The 25,376-nt window shown below is 45.4% G+C and overlaps 1 protein-coding gene across 5 annotated transcripts; it reads right to left on the bottom strand.

Moving 5' to 3' along the window:
* Window positions 1-1,628: 1,628 nt before the first annotated feature.
* On the bottom strand, window positions 1,629-16,954 carry LOC115422253 (peptidase inhibitor 16-like). Of its 5 annotated transcripts, none has more exons than XR_003935815.1 (7): window positions 16,424-16,954; window positions 5,524-5,674; window positions 5,347-5,414; window positions 3,738-3,847; window positions 2,799-2,890; window positions 2,077-2,616; window positions 1,629-1,992 (listed from the first exon to the last, which is right to left on the bottom strand). XR_003935815.1 is itself a non-coding variant. In XM_030138480.1 (7 exons), the coding sequence occupies exons 1-6, from the start codon at window positions 16,715-16,717 to the stop codon at window positions 2,138-2,140; spliced, it is 1,194 nt and encodes a 397-aa protein (XP_029994340.1). In that variant the 5' UTR covers window positions 16,718-16,954; the 3' UTR covers window positions 1,629-1,992; window positions 2,119-2,137. The 5 variants fall into 5 exon arrangements, 4 of the variants coding, with proteins under 4 accessions (XP_029994340.1, XP_029994341.1, XP_029994342.1 ...); XM_030138480.1 differs by having other exon boundaries at window positions 2,119-2,616; XM_030138481.1 differs by having other exon boundaries at window positions 1,629-1,933; window positions 2,133-2,616.
* Window positions 16,955-25,376: the final 8,422 nt, after the last annotated feature.

The following is a 25,376-nucleotide window of genomic DNA, read 5'->3' as shown; positions in this document are numbered from 1 at the left end:
ACCCCCTTTATCTCTTCCTCCTCCACGTCCTCCTCCACCTCCTCTACCACCTCCTTTTCCACCTCCTTTACCACCTCCTTTAACACCACCTCTTCCCCCTCCACCTTCTCCTCCACCTCCTTTACCACTACCTCTTCCTCCTCCACCTCCTCTACCACCTCCTTTACCTCCTCCTCCACCTCAGTTAACACCACATCTTCCTCTTCCACCTCCTCTACCACCTCCTTTAACACCACCTCTTCCTCCTCCACCTCCTTTACCACCTTCTCCTCCACCTCCTTTACCACTACCTCTTCCTCCTCCACCTCCTCTACCATCTCCTTTACCTCCTCTTCCTTTTTCTGCTCCTCCTCCTCCTTCTTCTTTAGGAGACACAGTGCTGCAGTGGTTAACACTGTCACCTCACAGCAAGAAGGTTGTGGGTTGTATTCCTGGGGGGACCTTTGTGTGTGTAGTTGACATGTTTCCCCTATGTTTGTGTGAGTCAGGGTTAATTAGGTTAGGGTTAGTGGGGTTAAGGTTAGTAGGGCTAGGGGTTTCATGCTCTTTGGCTCCTCCCACCGTCCAAACACATGCACTCATAGGTTCAGACAAACCACCCATAGATGTGATTGGTTGTTCATCTCAGTATGTGATAAACTGGAGACATGTCCAGGTGAACCTGCCTTTGCTCGTAGGTAGATGGGATAGGCTCCGCCCCTGAGACCCTCTGGAGGGTAAAGTAGTTCAGATGATGGTTTCATTTTTCATTACTTTAGTTTTTCTCCGTCTTTTTCTCTGCACTTGATTGTTGATGCTGTTAACTGTGAAAAAAGCCCACAGTGGGAATAAAGTCTTATCTTACCTTGTCCAAACTTACCTTATCTTATCTCATCTTATCTTGTTGACATTATGTTGATGTTTACATGTAGAAGCTGAAGCTCAGAGAGAAACACGAACGGACCAAATATAGACATTTACATATAGAAACTGAAGCTCAGACAAAATCATGGTCAGATCCAGTTTATTGGTGAATCTTCTTCTCGTTTCCACACTTTTACAAACTCATGGACTCCAGTTGTTACATGTTGGTTATTGTGTTTTTAAGCAGGTCGTCGTCATATCCTTGAACTAAACCGTGTTCTCCTGCGTCACCAAAACAAACACCAACAAACGTCCTCGACAGGAGACAATTCTTCAGCCACAAAAATACACTTGGATTTTTCAGCGATTAATCCTGATCAGTTTATTAAAACCAAAGTCTGTCTTTGAACAAAACCTGAAAAATGAGGAAACAGAACAGAACCTGTTGGACCCGAGAACCCAGAACATCCAGGACCAACAGCAGAGGAACTGGAGGAGGAAACGGGGGGTGAACAGAGGAGGAAACAGGGAAGAAACAGAGGAGGAAACGGGGAAGAAGAGGAGGAGGAAACGGAGGAGGAAACAGGGAGGAAATGGAGAAGGAAACAGAAGGAAACAGAAAGAAACGGAGGAGGAAACAGAGCAAATGGAGGAGGAAAGAGGAGGAAACAGGGAGGAAACAGAGGAGGAAACAGGGAGGAAATGGAGGATGAAACAGAAGGAAACAGGGAGGAAATGGAGGAAACGGAGGAGGAAACTGAGGAGGAAACAGAGAAGGAAACGGAGGAGGAATATGAGAGGAAACGCAGGAGGAAACGGAGGAGGAGGAAACGAGGGAGGAAACGGAGGAGGAAACTGGGGAAGAAGAGGAGGAGGAAACAGGTAGGAAATGGAGGAGGAAACAGGGAAACATGGTCCACCCAACACCGTCTGACAACAAGGAAATGAGGAAACAGAAACAAGGAACCATGTAAATGAGGGGAAGGCAAATCAGTGTTAGTGGGCGGAGTCAATGTGGAGCAGTGAGGTCATGGTATAGTCTCCTCCTTCTGGTCTCCTCCTCCTGGTCATCATGGTATAGTCTCCTCCTTCTGGTCTCCTCCTTCTGGTCTCCTCCTTCTGGTCTCCTCCTCCTGGTCATCATGGTATAGTCTCCACCTCCTGGTCTCCTCCTTCTGGTCTCCTCCTCCGGGTCATCATGGTATAGTCTCCTTCTCCTGGTCTCCTCCTTCTGGTCTCCTCCTCCGGGTCATCATGGTATAGTCTCCTTCTCCTGGTCTCCTCCTTCTGGTCGTTATGGCATCAGGGTGAGGAGTCCACTCAGACACACTAACAGCAGAGGAGGTGCAGATGTCTGTCCTCTGTCATGCGCCTCCTTCACACCTCTACTTTTTTCCTCCATCTTATTTTTCTGTCCTTTGCTCCACTCTTTGTCCATCTTTCTCCCCATGTCCTCCTCCACCTCCTTTGTCTCCTCTTTCACCTCCTTAGTCTCCTCCTCCTTCACCTCCTTCGTCTCCTCCTCCACCTCCTTCACCTCCTCTCCCTTTCCTGTGGAGGATGGCTCTGGGGTGGGGGCATCTGGAGTTGGAGGTGTGGAGGCGTCTGCGTCTCCTGAGGAGGAGGAGGTGATAGTGGGAGCTCTGGGAGCAGGGGTGGTGTCAGAAACAGGTGGCGGAACCTCCTTCTGCTCCTCATTTTTGTTGTTGTCTGTTGGGTCAGGGGTCGCAGGGGGAGGAGTCACTGTTTCCTCCTCTTCCTCCTCCTCAGCAACTAGCAAACACACGAAAGGAAACTGTTTTACATCCTATAGAGAGAGGGTTAGGGAGGGGTTAAGGTTAGGGTGGGGTTAGGGTTAGGGAGGGGTTAAGGTTAGGGTGGGGTTAGGGTTAGGGAGGGGTTAAGGTTAGGGTTAGGGAGGGTTAGGGTTATAGTCATAGTCCTGGTGCTCGTACCACAGAGGTTGTTCTCACATCTTTGCAGGTTCTCTGGACATCTGGAACACCAGTCTCCTTCTACATATGGACGCTCCCCTTCATAATTCCCCCTGAAACACACATGACATCTGACCTTTGACCTTTGACCTCACTATATAAAACAATTACAGATAACAGGAAAATAAATGCAATAAAACCTGTAGTATTAGTACTATAACTGTACTGTCACAGTAGTAGTATTAGTACTGTAACTGTACTATAACAGTAGTAGTATTACTACTGTAACTGTACTGTCACAGTAGTAGTATTAGTACTGTAACTGTACTATAACAGTAGTAGTATTACTACTGTAACTGTACTGTCACAGTAGTAGTATTAGTACTGTAACTGTACTATAATGCTGCGTTTCCACTACGTGGAGCCGGCTCGGCTCGACTTGGTATTCCTGGAGACCGTTTCCATTACAAGATACTACAGACTTTACAGTACCTGGTCGTCATAGCAATGCGCTGCATTACTTTCGTGTCGTCTGCTCAGAGTTGCTGATACGCTCGTTGCGTGTTGTCTCATCTGAATTTTTACGTCGGCCACCAAAGACTGAATCTCCTCGACCGACTGTGGTGTAGTTTCGGGCTGTTATCATGTGGATTAACCTACCGCTATATTTACTGTCCACTTCCACATCTGTTTTTTGTAAAACGGCGGGTCACAGAGAAAACTGTCTGACCAATCAGTGGTCTGCAGTGTTATATGTCACGTTGTAGTATCTGGTCCCCAGTCCTGGAACCTCGGCGGAGGTGGTACCAAAAAAGTAGAACTGGGTACCAGATTCTCAGGGTCCTTTTTTGTAATGGAAACGCAAAAAGGCTGAGTCGAGTCAAGCTGATACCACGCAGTGGAATTGGGGCATAACTGTAGTAGTATTAGTACTATTACAGTAGTAGTATTAGTACTCACGCTGGGTAGTAGTTACAGACCAGGAAGGACACTCTTTCCCAGTCCAGTCCTTCCATTTGGTTACACAGATGAAAGGCACAGCCCACTCTGTGTGTGTCTGCCCACACCATCTGGAACAAACAACACAAACCCTGAGTGGACAAACCCTGAGTGGACAAACCCTGAGTGGACAAACCTTGAGTGGACAAACCCTAGAGTGGACAAACTCTAGAGTGGACAAACCCTGCGTGGACAAACCTTGAGTGGACAAACCCTGAGTGGACAAACCCTGAGTGGACAAACCCTCAAGTGGACAAACCTTGAGTGGACAAACCCTGAGTGGACAAACCCTAGAGTGGACAAACCCTGAGTGGACAAACCCTAGAGTGGACAAACCCTGAGTGGACAAACCCTAGAGTGGACAAACCCTGAGTGGACAAACCCTGTGTGTGGAATCAGTCGCACAAATGTGGACTGTTCTCATCCAAAATACTAGACCCACTAACACAGTGTATTAGCATCACTGTCAGCCACCATGGACAACAGTGGACATCTGGACATGTGGGACATATATGGGATTGTCTGTTCTAGTGTTGGTGCAGATCAGATGCATGATGTTGGATTCTGGGTCAGAACCTCTGGTTCAGTTCTAGTGTGTGTGTGTGTACCTGTGTATATATGTGTGTAATTGTGTGTGTGTGTGTACCTGTGTGTACCTGTGTATATGTGTATCAGTGGCAATTTCTCATAGACTGCAAGGGAAGCTCGTCTCACAGACCAGTTGGTTCAGAATCAGTTTGATCCCAGATCAGTGGACTGGATGTTGTTCACTTCTCCTCCATTCCCATGTCTGTGTTTTCTCCTCCATCTCTGCTCAGTGCATTTGTCCGTAGACGCTCAGCGTCCATGCACTTCAGTGGGACTGAGTGGAACTGCTTTAAACTGACTCTAAACTGGACGATCATTGGATAAATGACACCATGTTGTCCCACCCCCAGACGCTCGGCGTCTCTGGGGGTGAATGGCGCTGTGGGCGGAGCTCGGCCGGGCCGGACGCTGAGCTTCCACATGCTGATTGGAGGATGGGTCCGAGGGCTGAATCCAGTTTGATTGACAGCTGTTTTCAGATCTGCTCCTTCACTGACACAGTTCAGTTTAATACCGTCACACATTCTGCTGTGAAATCACAGAAACCAAATGAACTGTTCATTTACTGACCTGGAAGAAAACACACTCATTGTACTTCCTTGTTTCAATTTAACAGAATTTCAACGTTTTCTTGTTTAGTTGGTACGATAAGGTCACTGAGCATTTTCTTAAAAAGGAACGGAGGACAAATTTATGTTTAAATAACTTTACCTTTTTTTTTTCTTTTTGTAAGCCAACAATGAGCTTCCCCTGTCTGAAAGACGAACAGCTGCCACTGATGTGTATATATGTGTGTAATTGTGTGTGTGTGTAGCTGTGTGTGTACCTGTGTGTGTGTATATATATATATATATACATGTGTGTGTACTTGTGTATATGTGTGTGTACCTACATGTACATGTGTATGTGTGTGTGTACCTACGTGTATATGTGTATGTGTGTGTGTACCTGTGTGTGTATATGTGTGTGTCTGTGTGTGTACCTGTGTGTAGTGTCCACACATCTTGTCTTCATCACAGCTGTTGTTGTTGTATTCGTAGTCCAGATGTTCTGTGGATCCACAAAACAAAACATTCATTTACACCTTTATGTGTTCTGACCCACTGGACCCAGAACCACTGGACCCACAACCCACTGGACCCAGAACCCCTGGACTCACCCAGGAACCACTTCTCCAGGGCCACTCGGAGGTCCAGAGGCCCGGTCCCCACGAACAGGTTCTCCCCCGTGTCCTCCAGCTCTGGGTTGTGGTTCCAGATGCATTTGGCAGCATAGCCTTCTGCGATCAGCTTCAGACTGGGGTCCCACCTCTGAAACACACCAGGACACACATGTTCACCAGGGGCTGGTCTGGTACTGGACCGGGGGGGTGGTCAGGTCCCGGACCAGGGGGCGGTCAGGTCCCGGACCAGCTCAAGTTGTATTTCATCAACTTGATCCATAAACAAAAATCCTGAATCGTCCAAACTTGTCTCATATTTCACCCTTTAAAGATGTTTGTAAATAAAGCAGTTTTTGATCAAAAAAAAAAGTTTTTTCCAATATTTTTCATATAAATTCTATTATTTATTTTGTATTTTTTCCTTCTGTCATCTGTCAGTGATTAACTCCAAAACTGGTTCATATTATTATTGCTTTTGGTTCTGGGTTTAATGTTAAATGTGTCAGTGTGTATTTTTACTCACTTGGTAGAAGGGTGTTAGTGTAGGAATTTAACACTGTTTATTATGGCATGGATTTAGTGGATGGATCAGAATTTAAACAATCAGACACAAATGAACAACTGTTGAACTCAGACCAAAAACAAACTGTAAAATAATCGGACCTTTAATAACAGGTCCAGTGTGTTTAGTCTGTTCACCTGCTGAAGTGTTCTAGTAGTTTCTGAAACACAAATGATAGAAGAACCCAAAAAAAAAAAAAAACAGGACAAACTAGAAGCACTCAGAAAGCGCAGACCTCTGCCAAACCAGATCAGTGCCCCCCCCCCCCCCCCCCCCCATCCCTGATCACCACCAAAATTGAATCATTTGTTCCTTGTGCCAGTATCAACATTTCCTGAAATTTTCATCCAAATCTGTCCATAACTTTTTGAGTTATCTTGCACACAGACAAACCAACACCGACAAAAACATAACCTCCTTGGCGGAGGTAACTATTGAACTAAAGGCCTTCAAAGTCAAACCCCTAACCCAAGGACCCTAACAGCGTAAGATTCAGATTTATTGTCATTTGATAAAAACATCTCAGATGCTGTTAAAGAACAAAATGTCATGTCACTAATACTCTCTTTTGAGCTACAGCGGGTTTGCAGTCCTCCAACCCACAAAGCTGGTAAAGAGCTCGATCTCATTTTCACCCGAAACTGCATCACAGATGCCCTCACAGTCACACCTTTACACCTGTCTGACCACTGTTTCATTCAGTTCAGTGTGTCTCTCCCTGAAAAACACTCTGCTCCCTCCCCCATGGTCTCTTTCCGCCGCAGCCTCCGCAATTTGTCCCCCACCCACTTCTCCACTGTCGTAGCCTCCGCTCTCCCTCCCCCCAGCACTTTTTCCTCCTTAGAGGTTAATGATGCCACTGAGTCTGTGTGCTCTACACTTAGCTCCTGTCTGGATAATCTGTGCCCTCTATCTACTAGACCCGCTCCATCCTCCCAGTCCCACCCATGGCTCAATGATAACCTCCGGTCGCTGCGTACCAACCTCAGAGCCGCAGAGAGAAAATGGCACAAAACAAAAAGCTCTTCTGACCTGATCACATTCCAGTCACTATTGGTATCCTTCTCATCCAGTGTCACTGCTGCGAAGAAGGCTTACTATAATAACAGAATTCATTCTGCCACCGACACCAAGAAACTATTCTCAACCTTTAAAACACTACTCAACCCTCCACCTCCACCGCCCACTACTAATCTGACAGCAGACAATTTTGCTTCATTTTTCACAAATAAAGTGTCTACTATCAGCAGTCAGTTCACTGCTCCACCCATAGACTGCACGCCTCCTTCTTCAACATCATCATCATCACACACTGCTTCTTCTCCCCTGACTATGGCTACTACTAACTCAACTGATAAAAGCCCAACTGCGTCATTCCCCTCATTTACTCCCCTCACAGAGAACGAGGTGTCTAAACTCCTTTCCTCTAGCCGTCCTACAACATGCCTGTTGGACCCTATTCCATCCAACCTCTTACAGTCTGTTGCCCCTACTATCACAGCACCAATCACACATGTGATTAATGCTTCACTGACTTCAGGAACATTTCCTACAGTATTTAAACAAGCGCAGGTAACACCACTACTCAAAAAACCTTCCCTCACCCCCACTCAAGTGGAGAATTATCGACCAGTCTCACTCCTCCCATACCTTTCTAAGATCATCGAAAGGGCTGTTTTCAAACAGGTCACAGAATTCCTCTCCCAAAATAACCTCCTTGACATCAACCAATCTGGCTTCAAAATCGGCCACTCCACTGAAACGGCTCTGTTGTTTGTGACAGAAGCCTTGAAAGAGGCTAAGAGCAGCAGCCAAGTCTTCAGTACTCATTCTACTGGACTTATCAGCAGCATTTGACACTGTCAATCATGATATCCTGTTATCCATACTCTGGAACATGGGCATCACAGGCCACGCCCACTCCTGGTTTCAATCTTACCTTACTGGTCGGTCCTTCAGTGTGTCCTGGCTAGGGCACACATCAGCAGTTCACCGCCTCACCACGGGGGTCCCCCAAGGCTCTGTGTTGGGCCCCCTCCTTTTTGCCATATACACCACCTCACTCAGTCAGATCATCCACTCACACGGCTTCTCATATCATTGCTATGCTGATGATACCCAGCTCTATCTGTCATTCCCACCTGATGACTCCACAGTCTCAGTGCGGATCTCAGATTGTCTCTCTGACATATCTGCATGGATGAAAGCCCATCACCTTCAGCTGAACCTGTCCAAAACTGAACTGCTGGTCTTCCCAGCTAAGCCAACCATACAGCAGGACATCTCCATCACTATTGACTCCATACCTCTGGCTCCTACCAGTGTAGTACGTAACTTGGGAGTCATGATTGATAATCAGTTGACCTTCACGGATCACGTTGCCTCTGTCACCCGATCATGCCGTTTCACTCTGTTCGACCTAAGAAAGATCAGGCCATACCTAACCGAACAGGCCACCCAGCTCCTGGTGCAGACTATGGTTATCTCCCGTCTTGACTACAGCAATGCTCTTCTAACGGGCCTCCCAGCTTGTGTTGTCAAACCACTACAGATGGTCCAGAATGCAGCAGCACGTCTGGTCTTCAATCAGCCTAAAAGGGCACATGTCACCCCCTTACTCATTGAGTTCCACTGGTCTACCCATAGCTGCCCGCATCAAATTCAAATCTTTAATCCTAGCCTACAAAATTCTCCGTGGGTCTGCTCCTGTCTACTTAGGTGCACTAATAAAAGCTTATGTCGCCCCACGACCACTCCGCTCGTCTGGGGAACGTAGTCTGGTGGTCCCCAGACCTTGTACAAGACAATCCAGGCTCTTTTCATGGGTCGTTCCACGTTGGTGGAACGCTCTACCAAGTGCTACGAGAACAGAGTCATCCCTGCCTATCTTCAAGAAGCTCCTGAAGACCCAGCTCTTCCGAGAGCACCTCCTATCCTAGCACTTTCAAACATTCCATTTTAAATATTCTAATAAGGTTTTTCCCAGGACAACCACAGATTCTTTCACGATTATCTCTGGACCTGCTGCGATGGTCCGGCCTCTTCCCTGCCCTCATCATCACCACTCACTTATCCTCAACCGTCTCCATGTGTCTCCCCCTACTCCCCCCTTCTCCCCCTCTCCCCCAGTCTCTATCGCTCTCTCTTTTTCCCCTTCTCTACTCTCTCTCTTTAACCCCAACTGGTCAAGGCAGACGGCCATCCTCCAGGAGTCTGGGTCTGCTCCAGGTTTCTACTGTTAAAGGGAAGTTTTTCCTCGCCACTGTCACCAGTCACAAGTGTTTGCTCCTGAAGGATTCTGTTGGGTTTCTGTAGAATTGACTTAGAGTCTGGTTTTGACCAACTCTATATATAAAATGTCAAGAGATAACTTTTTTGTGATCTGGCGCTATATAAATAAAATTTGATTGATTGAGTGATTTAATTGGTTTTCCCCTGTAAGTCGATTTGGAAAAAAGCGTCTGCCAAATGCATAAACATAAACATAAAATAGCAAAATGCACAGCACGAAATAAAAACACAGAAGAAAATTCCTGAAAACACCGACTAAAAACAACCTATATATATATATGATAAATTAACCCCTAATCCTAACCCAAGGACCCTAACACCCTAACCCTAATCAGACAAGTCACTGCTGTGGTGTAATGACCGGCTGTGTCCTGCAGGGGGAGACACTACACACTGAAACCAACTCCAGTCCATGAGGGTGGGCCAGTGTTTGGTTTGAGCTGAAGGGGGGATGTCAGATCTACAGGTCCACAGAGTTCACAACCTTTCCAGCATGGACCGTGTGTTGTGTCTGCAGATGTCTGAAACATCCCAGAGCACCATACAACACAGGATAGGACATGAAATAAGATATGACATAAGATATGATGTGTTTATGCGTGTAGGTGTGTGTGTGTGTGTGTGTGTGTGTATAAGTGTACATGTGTGGGTGTCAGTGTGTGTACATGTGCTTATGGATGTGTCTATGTGTGTGTGTGTGTGTGTGTGTGTGTGGGGGGGGGGGTTGGAGGTGGAGGGGGTGTAGGATTTGAGTTGGTAGGGACTGGGGGCAGGGATGGTGGTGGTGCTGGGGGGCCTTTGGGTCCCTGGGGCACTTGGCTGGGGCATTGTGGTGTGTACTGGCCCACAGTGGGTGGTTGTCTCGGGGGTCTGGTTTCCCAGGGTGGCTCCTGGTGCCTTGCTTGCCCCTGGGTGGCTGGCCTCTGGCAGGGGTTTGGCAGCTGGTGTCCCTGGCTCCCTGGGGCCTGTGCTCGGGCGCTGTGGGGCCACCGTTGACCATCTTTGGGGCGGGTGCATTGTCACCTCTCGGGGGGGTGTTAATGTCTGCTGGTTGGCCAGGCCTTAGGGCCCTTACTGTTGGTCCCTGGTCCTTGGAGGGGGTGTGGTTGCTGGGCCTTGGGGCCAGTTAGACCCAGTTAACCCAGCTAAACCAGGTTAAATCCAGTTAAACCAGGTTAAATCCAGTTAAACCAGGTTAAATCCAGTTAAACCCAGTTAAACCAGGTTAAATCCAGTTAAACCCAGTTAAACCAGGTTAAATCCAGTTAAACCAGGTTAAATCCAGTTAAATCAGGTTAAAACCAGGTTAAACCCAGGTAAACCCTGTTAAACCCAGTTACCCATGTGTCAGTAGATCATGTGTGCACAGACACGTTCTGTGCGGATCCATTGTTTTTGTCCAGTTGTTGTTATTGTTGTTGTTGCTAAGTAACAGGCGGTGTGTGTCAGTGTGTGGACTGTGTGTCAGTGTGTTTGTGTGTGTGTTTGTGTGTGTGCTCTGGGGTCTGGTCCACATTCCTGTTGGTCTCCTGGTTCTGGAACATCTGGTCCTTGTTATGAAGGGACTCACATGTCCAATTACACACATAAAGCCCATGTTCAACACAGTGGTGTCCAGAGTCTGACTCCGCCTTTAGGGTTAGGGCCCAGGGACTGGGCTGGTCTTAGTGGTCTGAGTTTGAACTGGTCACACTGGACCAGGTGGTCTTATCTGAACTGGGTGGATGGGGTCTACCTGGTACTCAGTCCTGCCTGACCTGGTCTCCTTTAAGTTGCAGTGGGTGGTCACTGCAGAGGTCATGTGATGAGGACATAGACCAGGACCTCCTTCCACCTGGAAACCAAAGGGGTGGAGACTGGGGTCAGGTTTCACTGTGGGCAGGGTCAGTTGGACATGGATGGTGGAGAAGGACGATAGATCAGTTTCAGATTAGATGAACAACAAAAACAGCTGTTGACAGAACATCTGAAGGACCAGTGAAGTACCCTGACCATCTGAAGGACCCTGACCATCTGAAGGACCCTGACCATCTGAAGGACAATGAAGTACCCTGACCATCTAAAGGACCAGTGAAGGACCCTGACCATCTGAAGGACCAGAAAAGTACCCTGATGGTCACTGTCCCATGTTGGACTAGAGCTCATTTTACAGCCCTTTCAGATTAATGGAGCCATTTTGTGTTGAAATATTAAAATACTCTTTAAATGTTTTTGTTTTTTCAGGGTTAGTTAGAATCTCTGAATCACAGAAATAATGTTCTGTAGTTTGTATCAACTGTAGATGATCTGGATTCATTTAGACTCAGCTGAACACATTGGTTAGCATGACAGGTAAGGCCTGTGTTTCCATGGTAACAGTCAGTTAAACTAACCAGAGAGTTGATTCATGGACCTGTTGAACAGAGAGTTGATTTCAGTGCATAAACACTGAGCCTCATCTCAGCTCTTTCACAACACTCATCGTCCTCTGTTGGTCAACTCATAAATACTACCCCCCCCCCCTTCTCTGCTGCATTCCTCTTGTTATTAACTGAAGGAAGTCAAATAAATCCACTTTATCCTACACAGGTTGAGTTAAAGGAGACTGGAGAACTCAACCTGCATGAACTAGTCTAATCTAGATTTATCTGGTCATATCTAATCCATTCTAGTCTGATGTAGACTTATCTAGTCTGTTCTAGTCTAATCTAGATTTATCTGGTCATATCTAATCCATTCTAGTCTGATGTAGACTTATCTAGTCTGTTCTAGTCTAATCTGGATTTATCTAGTCATATCCAGTCTATTGTAGTCTGATCTAGATTTATCTAGTCATATCTAGTCTAGTCTAATCTAGTTTGATCTAGTCTACTTTAATGTTGTCTAATCTAGTCCAGTCTAATCTAGTTTTATCTAGTCCAGTCTAATGTAGTTTTATCTAGTCTGATCTAGTCTAGTCTAGTTTTATAAACAGACTGGAACTCAAACTGGACTGTATCTGGGATTGTCTGTTTACTTTGAGGTCGTTCTGATGAACATCAGTCCTTCATCATTACTCCACCTCCTGTCATCATTATCCCGCCTCCTGTCATCATTACCCCACCTCCTGTCATCGTTACTCCGCCTCCTGTCATCATTACTCCGCCTCCTGTCATCGTTACTCCGCCTCCTGTCATCGTTACTCCGCCTTCTGTCATCGTTACTCCGCCTCCTGTCATCATTACTCCGCCTTCTGTCATCGTTACTCCGCCTCCTGTCATCATTACTCCACCTGGACTCAGACAGACCTGGACCTGGCTGGTTAAATCAGAATGTATTTAGTCTCCTCCTCTTGTTTCCTATTGGTCTGAAGCTCCTCCCCCGCGTCCTGATTGGCTCATCCATTTATTTATCACTTTGATTCGGGTCCAGTTATTCAACAGGACATCATTTAGACACATGAGTCAGTTCAGAAAGTGGACATGTTCTGGTTCAGATGGGTTCGAACTGCAGCGAACGGCAGCTGGAACGCATTAGAACAAAGCCCAGAAAATCCCCAAAGTATGAAATAAAAGAAGAAACATTCAGTCATTTCCTGTTGATCCGACTGTGGGGAGTTGGTTCATATTTGAGGAGGAGGAGGGGGAGGAGGAAGAAGGGGAGGAGGAGAAATAACACCAAGGGTTACCATGACAACAGTAGGAATACACATCCACCTCCACTCCAGCACTTCTGATATTAGATGATCATAAAGGTCACCTGTGCGGACCAGAGCCATGGGTGGGTCAACCTGAACCACTGGACCAGAGCCATGGGTGGGTCAACCTGAGCCACTGGACCAGAGCCATGGGTGGGTCAACCTGAGCCACTGGGCTGTGTTGGTCCAGGTGCATTCTGGGATTGTAGGTCTACAGCAGGGGTGTCAAACTCAGATCCTCGAGGGCCGGTATCCTGCATGTTTTAGATGTTTCCCTCCTCCATCACACCTGGAAGCCATTACATTGTTATCAGGCTTCCGCAGAGCATGATGATGAGCTGATCATTAATTGAACCAGGTGTGGAAGGACGAGGGAAATATCTAAAACATGCAGGACACCGGCCCTCGAGGACCGGAGTTTGACACCTGTGGTCTACAGGGTTCAAGGTTTTACAGAAATGGAAACAAAAACATTGAAATGACGTCCAGTCATCTCATCTCATCATGGGCACTCCTGTGTCGGTCTCAGCCCATGTCATCAAAGTTATGGTTCTGGTGTAGTAGTACCCGGGGCCGGTCCAGGACCAGGGCTGGACGGGGACACTGGTTGTTCTAGTTTGTGGTTCTGGTGTAGTAGTACTTGAGGCCGGTCCAGGACCAGGGCTGGAGATATTCTGATCTCTGTCTAGGTTTGACTCCATTTCTCCATCTGTACCCTTAAACCAGTTCAACATCCTGGTCAGTGTCACATGAGTTCAGCCAGAACAAAGACACTCAGTTGACATTTGTGGAGACTCATGACAAATCAATTGGATTAGAAAAGTCCACAGCAGTGTTTGTCTGAGGACAAGGACTGGACTGTGTCATCCTGTGGCCTGAGGACTCTTCAGGATCCTCCTCAAACTCCAGCATCAGTGAGAGTCTGTTGGACCGTCCAGAACCAAGTGGACCCGTCATCACATTCTAACACTGGACTCATGTTTAGTAAAGGTTAGCTGAAGGACCTCCAGAAGAGCTGATAAAAACAAGAACAATACTGAAGGTTTGACAGAGGACGGACGGTTATTTGGACTGAACACAACAGAAGACAGTAAAGGACAGTGGAGTTCAACAGAGCTACACTGAACTACACTTAATTAAACTACAGCTAATTACTGCTGTGCTCCTTCTTCTCTCATTTGTTCATACAGTTGATAGTGTTTATTCTATAGTTCCATAGTTTTCTGTGCATCAGTTCCATCTGTGTCTCCACCTACTTCCCCCTCTCCCCCAGTCTCTGTCTCTCTCTCTCTCCTCAGTCTGGTTCTGCTCCAGGTTTAAACTTGTTAAAGGTAGTTTTTCCTTCATCTGTCTGCACTCAAAAGTGTGAACTGCTGGTGGTTCTGCTGGTTCTGTTGGTTCTATAAATTGGCTTTACAGTCTGGTTTATTCCAGGTCTATTTGTAAAGTGTCATCAGATAACTTTTGTTCTGATTTGGTGCGATATAAATAAAATTTGATTGATTAGTAGAGGACAGCGGAGGACCGTAGAGGACAGCGGAGGACAGTAGAGGACAGCGGAGGACCGTAGAGGACAGTGGAGGACAGTAGAGGACAGTGGAGGACAGTAGAGGACAGGACAGTGGAGGACAGTAGAGAACAGCAGAGGACAGCGGAAGACAGTGGAGGACAGTAGAGGACAGCGGAGGAAAGTGGAGGACAGCAGAGGACAGGACAGTGGAGGACAGTAGAGAACAGTAGAGGACCATAGAGGACAGTGGAGGACAGTAGAGAACAGCGGAGGACAGTAGAGGACAGGACAGCAGAGGACAGTAGAGGACAGGACAGTAGAGGACAGCGGAGGAAAGTGGAGGACAGTGGAGGACAGCGGAGGACAGTAGAGGACAGGACAGTGGAGGACAGTAGAGAACAGTAGAGGACAGCGGAGGACAGTAGAGGACAGTAGAGGACAGGACAGTGGAGGACAGTAGAGAACAGCAGAGGACAGCGGAAGACAGTGGAGGACAGTAGAGGACAGCGGAGGAAAGTGGAGGACAGCAGAGGACAGTGGAGGACAGTAGAGGACAGCGGAGGACAGTAGAGGAGAGGACAATGGAGGACAGTAGAGAACAGTAGAGGACAGTGGAGGACAGTAGAGGACAGTAGAGAACAGTGGAGGACAGCGGAGGACAGTAGAGGACAGTGGAGGACAGTAGAGGACAGTGGAGGACGGCGGAAGACAGTGGAGGACAGTAGAGGACAGGACAGTGGAGGACAGTAGAGGACAGGACAGTGGAGGACAGTAGAGGACAGGACAGTGGAGGACAGGACGGTGGAGGACAGTGGAGGACAGCGGAAGACAGTAGAGGACAGCAGAGGACAGTAGAGGACAGGACAGTAGAGGACAGCGGAGGGAAGTGGAGGACAGCAGAGGACAGGACAGTGGAGGACAGTAGAGGACAGTAACCCTAACGGTTTGGGTTAAAGGCTTTAACTCTACTAAAGGATAATTCAGGTGCAGAGTGTTAAAACTAAAGCCTGATGGGAAAATGAGTCCAAGTGAAAAAAACAAAGACCTGAAATAAAATATTCAACCAAACACTTAAAGACTGTCTGAACCCTAACCCTACAGACCAAACTGAGGACCACCTGAACTCTGAGGACCACCTGAACTGAGGACCACCTGAACTCTGAGGACCGCCTGAATTTTGAGGACCGCCTGAACTCTTAGGACCACCTGAACTGAGAACCACCTAAACTCTGAGGATCACCTGAACTCTGAGGACCACCTGAACTCTGAGGACCATCTGAACTGAGGACCACCTGAACTCTGAGGACCACCTGAACTGAGAACCACCTAAACTCTGAGGACCACCTAAACTGAGAACCACCTGAACTCTGAGGACCACCTGAACTGAGAACCACCTAAACTCTGAGGACCACCTGAACTCTGAGGACCACCTGAACTGAGGACCACATGAACTCTGAGGACCACCTGAACTGAGAACCACGTAAACTCTGAGGACCACCTGAACTGAGAACCACCTGAACTCTGAGGACCACCTGAACTGAGAACCACCTGAACTCTGAGGACCACCTGAACTGAGAACCACCTAAACTCTGAGGACCACCTGAACTCTGAGGACCACATGAACTCTGAGGACCACCTGAACTCTAAGAACCACCTGATCTCTGAGAACCACCTGAAGTCTGAGGACCACATCCTTTCTGATCACATGACAGACATAAAACCATTTGACAGGACCCACCGTTCAGACCGCCCATATTTGACCTATCAGATTCCTGAACCTGTATCCCATGACCAGACCTTATGGGTCCCTATAATTAGACCCCAGCTGGTGAAATGTCAGCCGTGCTGAGTGCGTGCTCATGCCCTGCAGGTGTCCTACCAGAGGCAGCATGGCCGAGGCGCTGGGGGACACCACTCCTCTGTAGTGGTTGTGCAGCTCCACCAGCAGCTCCTCCTGATCCTCCGTCAAAAAGCTCCAGGCTCCGGGGAACACCAGGGCCCCCAGCAGCAGCCACGCCCACAGAAGGGCTCCCGTCGGCGGGCAGAGGCGCAGGTTCTCCCCCCTGCTCAGCCTGGAGCTGTGGCACTGCTGCGCAGACCGGCCGGAGGCTCGGTCCCGGGGGGTCGAGGTGCCGGAGACCCTTTGGAGCTCCGAGAGGCTCCGCTGATGCATGATGGGATACGAAGTCCAGAGGGATGTATCCTCAAGAGGTCAATCCAAAGTCCAGAGTGTGTCAATCAGCCACTGTGTTGATCAGAGAGAGAGTGTACAACAGGCTGTCTGTGTTTGTCTTATATATATGTGTGTGTGTGTGTGTGTGTGTGTGTGTCTGTGTGTGTGTGTGTGCATGTGTGTGTGTGTGAGTGTCGTTTCTATGAGTGTGTGTTAGTGTGAGTTTCCTCCTCGGTGTCTCTCACTCTATGACAACGTCTGTGTTTCTGAACAGCTTTAAGAGTCAGAGGATCCTCCCACACACACACAGACGCACACACACACACACACACTCAGTTCACATTTTGCACACTGCTCTGACTGGTACGCACAAACACCCTCCACCCTCCACTTACTGTCCACATTCTCCACATCGCTCTGTCTTTGTGTCTCTTCATCTTTTGTGAATTTTGGGTCTTTTGTTTATTTTAATCATTTTGTGTCTTGTGTATTTTGTGTCTTCTGTATATTTTGTGTCTTGTGTCTTTTGTGTATTTTGTTTCTTTTGTGTCTTTTGTGTATTTTGTGTCTTGTGTCTTTTGTGTCTTGTGTATTGTGTGTCTTTTGTGTCTTGTGTATTTTGTCTTTTGTGTATTTTGTGTCTTTTGTGTATTTTGTGTCTTTTGTGTCTTTTGTCTTTTGTGTATTTTGTGTCTTTTGTGTATTTTGTGTCTTGTGTATTTTGTGTCTTTTGTGTCTTTTATGTATTTTGTGTCTTGTGTCTTTTGTGTATTTTGTTTCTTTTGTGTCTTTTGTGTATTTTGTGTCTTGTGTCTTTTGTGTATTTTGTTTCTTTTGTGTCTTTTGTGTCTTTTGTGTCTTGTCTTGTGTCTTTTGTGTCTTGTGTCTTTTGTGTCTTGTGTATTTTGCGTCTTTTGTGTATTTTGTGTCTTGTGTATTTTGTGTATTTTGTTTCTTTTGTGTCTTTTGTGTCTTGTGTCTTTTGTGTATTTTGTCTTTTGTGTATTTTGTGTCTTTTGTGTATTTTGTGTCTTGTGTCTTTTGTGTCTTGTGTATTTTGTGTATTTTGTGTCTTTTGTGTATTTTGTCTTTTGTGTATTTTGTGTCTTTTGTGTATTTTGTGTCTTGTGTATTTTGTGTCTTTTATGTATTTGTGTCTTGTGTCTTTTGTGTCTTTTGTGTATTTTGTCTTTTGTGTATTTTGTGTCTTGTGTCTTTTGTGTATTTTGTGTCTTTTATGTATTTTGTGTCTTGTGTATTTTGTGTCTTTTGTGTCTTTTATGTATTTTGTGTGTTGTGTATTTTGTGTCTTTTGTGTCTTGTGTCTTTTGTGTCTTGTGTATTTTGTGTCTTTTGTGTCTTGTGTCTTTTGTGTATTTTGTATTTTGTGTTTTGTGTCTTTTGTTTTTTTGTGTGTATTTTGTGTCTTTTGTGTATTTTGTGTCTTTTGTGTATTTTGTGTCTTGTGTATTTTGTGTCTTTTGTGTCTTTTATGTATTTTGTGTCTTGTGTCTTTTGTGTCGTTTATGTATTTTGTGTCTTGTGTATTTTGTGTCTTTTATGTATTTTGTGTCTTTTGTGTATTTTGTTTCTTTTGTGTATTTTGTGTATTTTATGTCTTTTGTGTCTTGTGTATTTTGTGTCTTTTGTGTATTTTGTCTTTTGTGTCTTTTGTGTCTTGTGTCTTTTGTGTATTTTGTTTCTTTTGTGTATTTTGTGTCTTGTGTCTTTTGTGTCTTGTGTATTTTGTGTCTTTTGTGTATTTTGTGTCTTTTGTGTCTTTTATGTATTTTGTGTCTTTTGTGTATTTTGTGTCTTTTGTGTATTTTGTCTTTTGTGTATTTTGTGTCTTTTGTGTATTTTGTTTCTTTTGTGTATTTTGTGTCTTGTGTCTTTTGTGTCTTGTGTATTTTGTGTCTTTTGTGTCTTTTGTCTTTTGTGTATTGTGTGTATTTTGTGTCTTGTGTCTTTTGTGTCTTTCATGTATTTTGTGTCTTGTGTCTTTTGTGTATTTTGTTTCTTTTGTGTATTTTGTGTCTTTTGTGTATTTTGTGTCTTGTGTCTTTTGTGTCTTGTGTATTTTGTGTCTTTGTGTATTTTGTGTCTTTTGTGTCTTGTATATTTTGTGTCTTTTGTGTATTTTGTCTTTTGTGTATTCTGTGTCTTTTGTGTATTTTGTGTCTTGTGTATTTTGTGTCTTTTGTGTATTTTGTCTTTTGTGTCTTTTGTGTCTTGTGTATTTTGTGTCTTTTGTGTATTTTGTCTTTTGTGTCTTTTGTGTCTTGTGTCTTTTGTGTATTTTGTGTCTTTTGTGTATTTTGTGTCTTTTGTGTATTTTGTGTATTTTGTGTCTTTTATGTATTTTGTGTCTTGTGTATTTTGTGTCTTTTGTGTATTTTCTGTCTTGTGCCTTTTGTTTTTTTGTGTGTATTTTGTGTCTTTTGTGTATTTTGTGTCTTGTGTCTTTTGTGTCGTTTATGTATTTTGTGTCTTGTGTATTTTGTGTCTTTTGTGTCTTTTATGTATTTTGTGTCTTTTGTCTTTTGTTTCTTTTGTGTATTTTGTGTCTTTTGTGTCTTGTGTCTTTTGTGTCTTTTGTTTCTTTTGTGTATTTTGTTTCTTTTGTGTATTTTGTGTCTTGTGTCTTGTGTATTTTGTGTCTTTTATGTATTTTGTGTCTTGTGTCTTTTGTGTCTTTTGTTTCTTTTGTGTATTTTGTGTATTTTGTGTCTTTTGTGTTTTGTGTATTTTGTGTATTTTGTGTATTTTGTCTTTTGTGTATTTTGTGTCTTGTGTATTTTGTTTTTTGTGTGTATTTTGTGTCTTTTATGTATTTTGTGTCTTGTGTATTTTGTGTCTTTTGTGTCTTTTATGTATTTTGTGTCTTGTGTATTTTGTGTCTTTTATGTATTTTGTGTCTTGTGTGTATCTTGTGTCTTGTGTATTTTGTGTCTTTTATGTATTTTGTGTCTTGTGTATTTTGTGTCTTTTATGTATTTTGTGTCTTGTGTATTTTGTGTCTTGTGTCTTTTGTGTATTTTGTGTCTTGTGTCTTTTGTGTATTTTGTTTCTTTTGTGTATTTTGTGTCTTTTGTGTATTTTGTGTCTTGTGTCTTTTGTGTCTTGTGTATTTTGTGTCTTTTGTGTATTTTGTGTCTTTTGTGTCTTGTATATTTTGTGTCTTTTGTGTATTTTGTCTTTTGTGTATTCTGTGTCTTTTGTGTATTTTGTGTCTTGTGTATTTTGTGTCTTTTGTGTATTTTGTCTTTTGTGTCTTTTGTGTCTTGTGTCTTTTGTGTATTTTGTCTTTTGTGTATTTTGTGTCTTGTGTCTTTTGTGTATTTTGTGTCTTTTGTGTATTTTGTGTCTTTTGTGTCTTTTATGTATTTTGTGTCTTGTGTATTTTGTGTCTTTTGTGTATTTTCTGTCTTGTGCCTTTTGTTTTTTTGTGTGTATTTTGTGTCTTTTGTGTATTTTGTGTCTTGTGTCTTTTGTGTCGTTTATGTATTTTGTGTCTTGTGTATTTTGTGTCTTTTGTGTCTTTTATGTATTTTGTGTCTTTTGTCTTTTGTTTCTTTTGTGTATTTTGTGTCTTTTGTGTCTTGTGTCTTTTGTGTCTTTTGTTTCTTTTGTGTATTTTGTTTCTTTTGTGTATTTTGTGTCTTGTGTCTTTTGTGTCTTGTGTATTTTGTGTCTTTTATGTATTTTGTGTCTTGTGTCTTTTGTGTCTTTTGTTTCTTTTGTGTATTTTGTGTATTTTGTGTCTTTTGTGTTTTGTGTATTTTGTGTATTTTGTGTCTTGTGTATTTTGTTTTTTGTGTGTATTTTGTGTCTTTTATGTATTTTGTGTCTTGTGTATTTTGTGTCTTTTGTGTCTTTTATGTATTTTGTGTCTTGTGTATTTTGTGTCTTTTATGTATTTTGTGTCTTGTGTATTTTGTGTCTTTTATGTATTTTGTGTCTTGTGTATTTTGTGTCTTTTATGTATTTTGTGTCTTGTGTATTTTGTGTCTTTTATGTATTTTGTGTCTTGTGTCTTTTGTGTATTTTGTGTCTTGTGTCTTTTGTGTCTTGTGTATTTTGTGTCTTTTGTTTTTTCTGTGTATTTTGTATCTTTTGTGTATTTTGTGTCTTGTGTATTTTGTGTATTTTGATTCTTTTGTGTATTTTGTGTCTTTTGTTTTTGTGTGTATTTTGTGTATTTTGTGTCTTTTGTGTCTTTTGTGTCTTGTGTATTTTGTGTCTTGTGTCTTTTGTGTATTTTGTGTCTTGTGAATTTTGTGTCTTTTGTGTATTTTGTGTCTTGTGTATTTTGTGTCTTTTGTGTCTTGTGTATTTTGTGTGTCTTGTGTCTTTTGTGTATTTTGTGTCTTGTGTCTTTTGTGTATTTCGTGAATTTTGTGTCTTTTGTGTATTTTGTGTCTTGTGTATTTTGTGTCTTTTGTGTCTTGTGTATTTTGTGTATTTTGTGTCTTGTGTCTTTTGTGTATTTTGTGTCTTTTGTGTCTTGTGTCTTTTGTGTATTTTGTGTCTTGTGTCTTTTGTGTCTTGTGTATTTTGTGTCTTGTGTCTTTTGTGTATTTTGTGTCTTGTGTATTTTGTGTCTTTCGTGAATTTTGTGTCTTTTGTGTATTTTGTGTCTTGTGTATTTTGTGTCTTTTGTGTCTTGTGTATTTTGTGTATTTTGTGTCTTGTGTCTTTTGGAGTCTGGGGTTGAGGTCCCCCCCCCCCCCCCCCCCCCCGTCCTACCTCGTCCTCTGTACTCTGTACCCTGTACCTTGTACCCTGTACTCTGTACCCTGTACCTTGTACCCTGTACTCTGTACCTTGTACCTTGTACCTTGTACCCTGTACTCTGTACCCTGTACTCTGTACCCTGTACCCTGTACCTTGTACCCTGTACTCTGTACCTTGTACCCTGTACTCTGTACCCTGTACCTTGTACCCTGTACCCTGTACTCTGTACCTTGTACCTTGTACCCTGTACCCTGTACTCTGTACCTTGTACCCTGTACTCTGTACCCTGTACCTTGTACCCTGTACCCTGTACTCTGTACCTTGTACCTTGTACCCTGTACCCTGTACTCTGTACTTTGTACCCTGTACTCTGTACCCTGTACCTTGTACCCTGTACCCTGTACTCTGTACCCTGTACCTTGTACCCTGTACTCTGTACCTTGTACCTTGTACCCTGTACCCTGTACTCTGTACCCTGTACCTTGTACCCTGTACTCTGTACCTTGTACCCTGTACCCTGTACTCTGTACCCTGTACCTTGTACCCTGTACTCTGTACCTTGTACCCTGTACCCTGTACTCTGTACCTTGTACCCTGTACTCTGTACCCTGTACCTTGTACTCTGTACTCTGTACTCTGTACCTTGTACCCTGTACCAGGGACTGGGTGGACCAGATCAGAGGTACCGGGGACTGGGTGGACCAGATCAGAGGTACCGGGGACTGGGTGGACCAGATCAGAGGTACCGGGGACTGGGTGGACCAGATCAGAGGTACCGGGGACTGGGTGGACCGGGTCAGAGGTACCAGGGACCGAGCTGGTCCCACTTAGTTGAAACTGAGCATCAGCCCCACATCCAATGACATAAGAGCTGGACAGATGAGGTCATAGAAGGGGCGGGGCTCTGTGTGGAGATCCCCTTCAGTGTCACATGTCAGATGAACAGTATGAGATGGAGTGAGAACACTGAGCCCCACCCACCAGATGGTGTGTTCACTGACACTAATGGTTCACAGATGAACTCTGTGTAACCTGCGTGTGTGTGTGTGTGTGTGTGACTCCAGTTCAATAACTGCATCAAATAAAGAAAGAAACATCATAATAAATAAAATAGATTAAGAGCATCATAAAAAAATAAAAACAGATCAAATCAGTCCATTCCTCCTTCTGTGGTGCGTTCAGTGTCTTCTGTTGACACAAACTGTCCCGGGTGTGTGTATGTGTGTGTGGGGACGGGGACAGTCCTGTAATAAGTCTTCCATCCAGGGACAGACGCCGTTCAACCTCCTGCTGGTTTTACAGCTGATGGAGGAGGTGGTTCTGTGTGTGTGTTGCATTCAGGGTGTGTGTGTGTATGTGTTGCATTCAGGGTATATGTGTGTGTTGTGTTCAGGGTGTGTGTGTTGGGTTCAGGGTGTGGGTGTGTGTGTGTTGCGTTCAGGGTGTGTATGTGTTCAGGGTGTGTGTGTGTGTTGCGTTCAGGGTGTGTGTGTGTTGCGTTCAGGGTGTGTATGTGTTCAGGGTGTGGGTGTGTGTGTGTTGCGTTCAGAGTGTGTGTGTGTTGCGTTCAGAGTGTGTGTGTGTGTTGCGTTCAGAGTGTGTGTGTTGTGGGTGTGTGTGTTGCGTTCAGAGTGTGTGTGTGTGTGTGTTGCGTTCAGGGTGTGTGTGTTCAGGGTGTGGGTGTGTGTGTGTTGCGTTCAGGGTGTGTATGTGTTCAGGGGGTGTGTGTGTGTGTGTTGCGTTCAGAGTGTGTGTGTGTTGCGTTCAGAGTGTGTGTGTGTGTGTTGCGTTCAGGGTGTGTGTGTTCAGGGTGTGTGTGTGTTGCGTTCAGGGTGTGTGTGTGTGTTGCGTTCAGAGTGTGTGTGTGTTGCGTTCAGGCTGAGTATGTGTTCAGGGTGTGGGTGTGTGTGTGTTGCGTTCAGAGTGTGTGTGTGTTGTGTTCAGAGTGTGTGTGTGTTGTGTTCAGAGTGTGTGTGTGTTGCGTTCAGGGTGTGTGTTCAGGGTGTGGGTGTGTGTGTGTTGCGTTCAGAGTGTGTGTGTGTTGTGTTCAGAGTGTGTGTGTGTTGTGTTCAGAGCGTGTGTGTGTTGCGTTCAGGGTGTGTGTGTTCAGGGTGTGGGTGTGTGTGTGTTGCGTTCAGAGTGTGTGTGTGTTGTGTTCAGAGTGTGTGTGTGTTGCGTTCAGGCTGTGTATGTGTTCAGGGTGTGGGTGTGTGTGTGTTGCGTTCAGGCTGTGTATGTGTTGTGGGTGTGTGTGTGTTGCGTTCAGAGTGTGTGTTGTGTTCAGAGTGTGTGTGTGTTGCGTTCAGAGTGTGTGTTGTGTTCAGAGTGTGTGTGTGTGTTGCGTTCAGGGTGTGTGTGTTCAGGGTGTGGGTGTGTGTGTGTTGCGTTCAGGGTGTGTGTGTTCAGGGTGTGGGTGTGTGTGTGTTGCGTTCAGGGTGTGGATGTGTTCAGGGTGTGGATGTGTGTGTGTTGCGTTCAGAGTGTGTGTGTGTTGCGTTCAGAGTGTGTGTGTGTTGCGTTCAGAGTGTGTGTGTGTTGCGTTCAGGGTGTGGTCCCTCTGCTGTTCACAGTGTGATTACTTTAAGGACCATCAGCCAGGGTCGAACTTATATAAGCTGTGCATTTGTGTGTGTGTGTGTCTCATCTTCATCATCATCATCTGTTCTGCACGTGCTCAGTGATGAAGTCATGGGTACAGAAAGTGGACCTCACCCAGAACTCTGAGAACGAGGAACTGGTTCCACTGGGACCACTTCTGCTGGACTGACTGGTTCTGCTGGTGTCACATGGTCAGTCCTTATTTGGTTTATTTCTTGTCTCAGTTGTCCTTCTTGGCCACCCCCCCACCCATCTGCAGTCTCCGCCCACATTCACCTGACCCCTCCTCCGCTCCGTCCCGGTTCCAGACTGGTTCTTCTGGTTCCTGAGTTCCTGCCTTGACGTCCTGAATCTGTGTCCATCCTAATGGACAACCAGGAAAACCGGTCCTGAGAGACCTGGACCACCTGGACTACAGGTGAACCCAGACCAGGATGCAACAGGGTTTGTGGGCGGAGCCAGAGGAACAGGTGAGTGTAAGTCATGAGAGGTCAGGGGGTCAGAGGTAAGACCTGAACCAGAACCACAGACACCAGGACCAGACCTGGACCACAACCACAGACTCCAGGACCAGACCTGAACCACAACCCCAGACTCCAGGACCAGACCTGGACCACAACCCCAGACTCCAGGACCAGACCTGGACCACAACCACAGACTCCAGGACCAGACCCGGACCTCAACCCCAGACTCCAGGACCAGACCTGGACCACAACCCCAGACTCCAGGACCAGACCTGGACCACAGCCACAGACACCAGGACCAGACCTGGACCACAACCACAGACTCCAGGACCAGACCTGAACCACAACCCCAGACTCCAGGACCAGACCTGGACCACAACCCCAGACTCCAGGACCAGACCTGGACCACAACCACAGACTCCAGGACCAGACCTGGACCTCAACCCCAGACTCCAGGACCAGACCTGGACCACAACCCCAGACTCCAGGACCAGACCTGGACCACAGCCACAGACACCAGGACCAGACCTGGACCACAACCACAGACTCCAGGACCAGACCTGAACCACAACCACAGACTCCAGGACCAGACAGGATAAACAGCTAAAGAACTTTCCTTGTCTCTTTGTGTCCTTTCCTCGTCTCCTCGTGTCTTTTCCTCGTCTCCTCTCCTTGTGTCCTCTCCTCGTCTCCTCGTGTCTTTTCTTCGTCTCCTCGTGTCCTTTCCTCGTCTCCTCGTGTCTTTTCCTCGTCTCCACCTGTCCTTTCCTCATCTCCTCGTGTCTTTTCCTTGTCTTCTCTCCTTGTCTCCTCGTGTCTTTTCCTCGTCTCCTCGTGTCTTTTCCTTGTCTCCTCCTGTC

This window comes from Sphaeramia orbicularis, chromosome 7 (assembly GCF_902148855.1).
Source record: "Sphaeramia orbicularis chromosome 7, fSphaOr1.1, whole genome shotgun sequence".
NCBI lineage: Eukaryota > Metazoa > Chordata > Actinopteri > Kurtiformes > Apogonidae > Sphaeramia > Sphaeramia orbicularis.
This window is presented reverse-complemented; position numbering and strand designations above follow the sequence as displayed.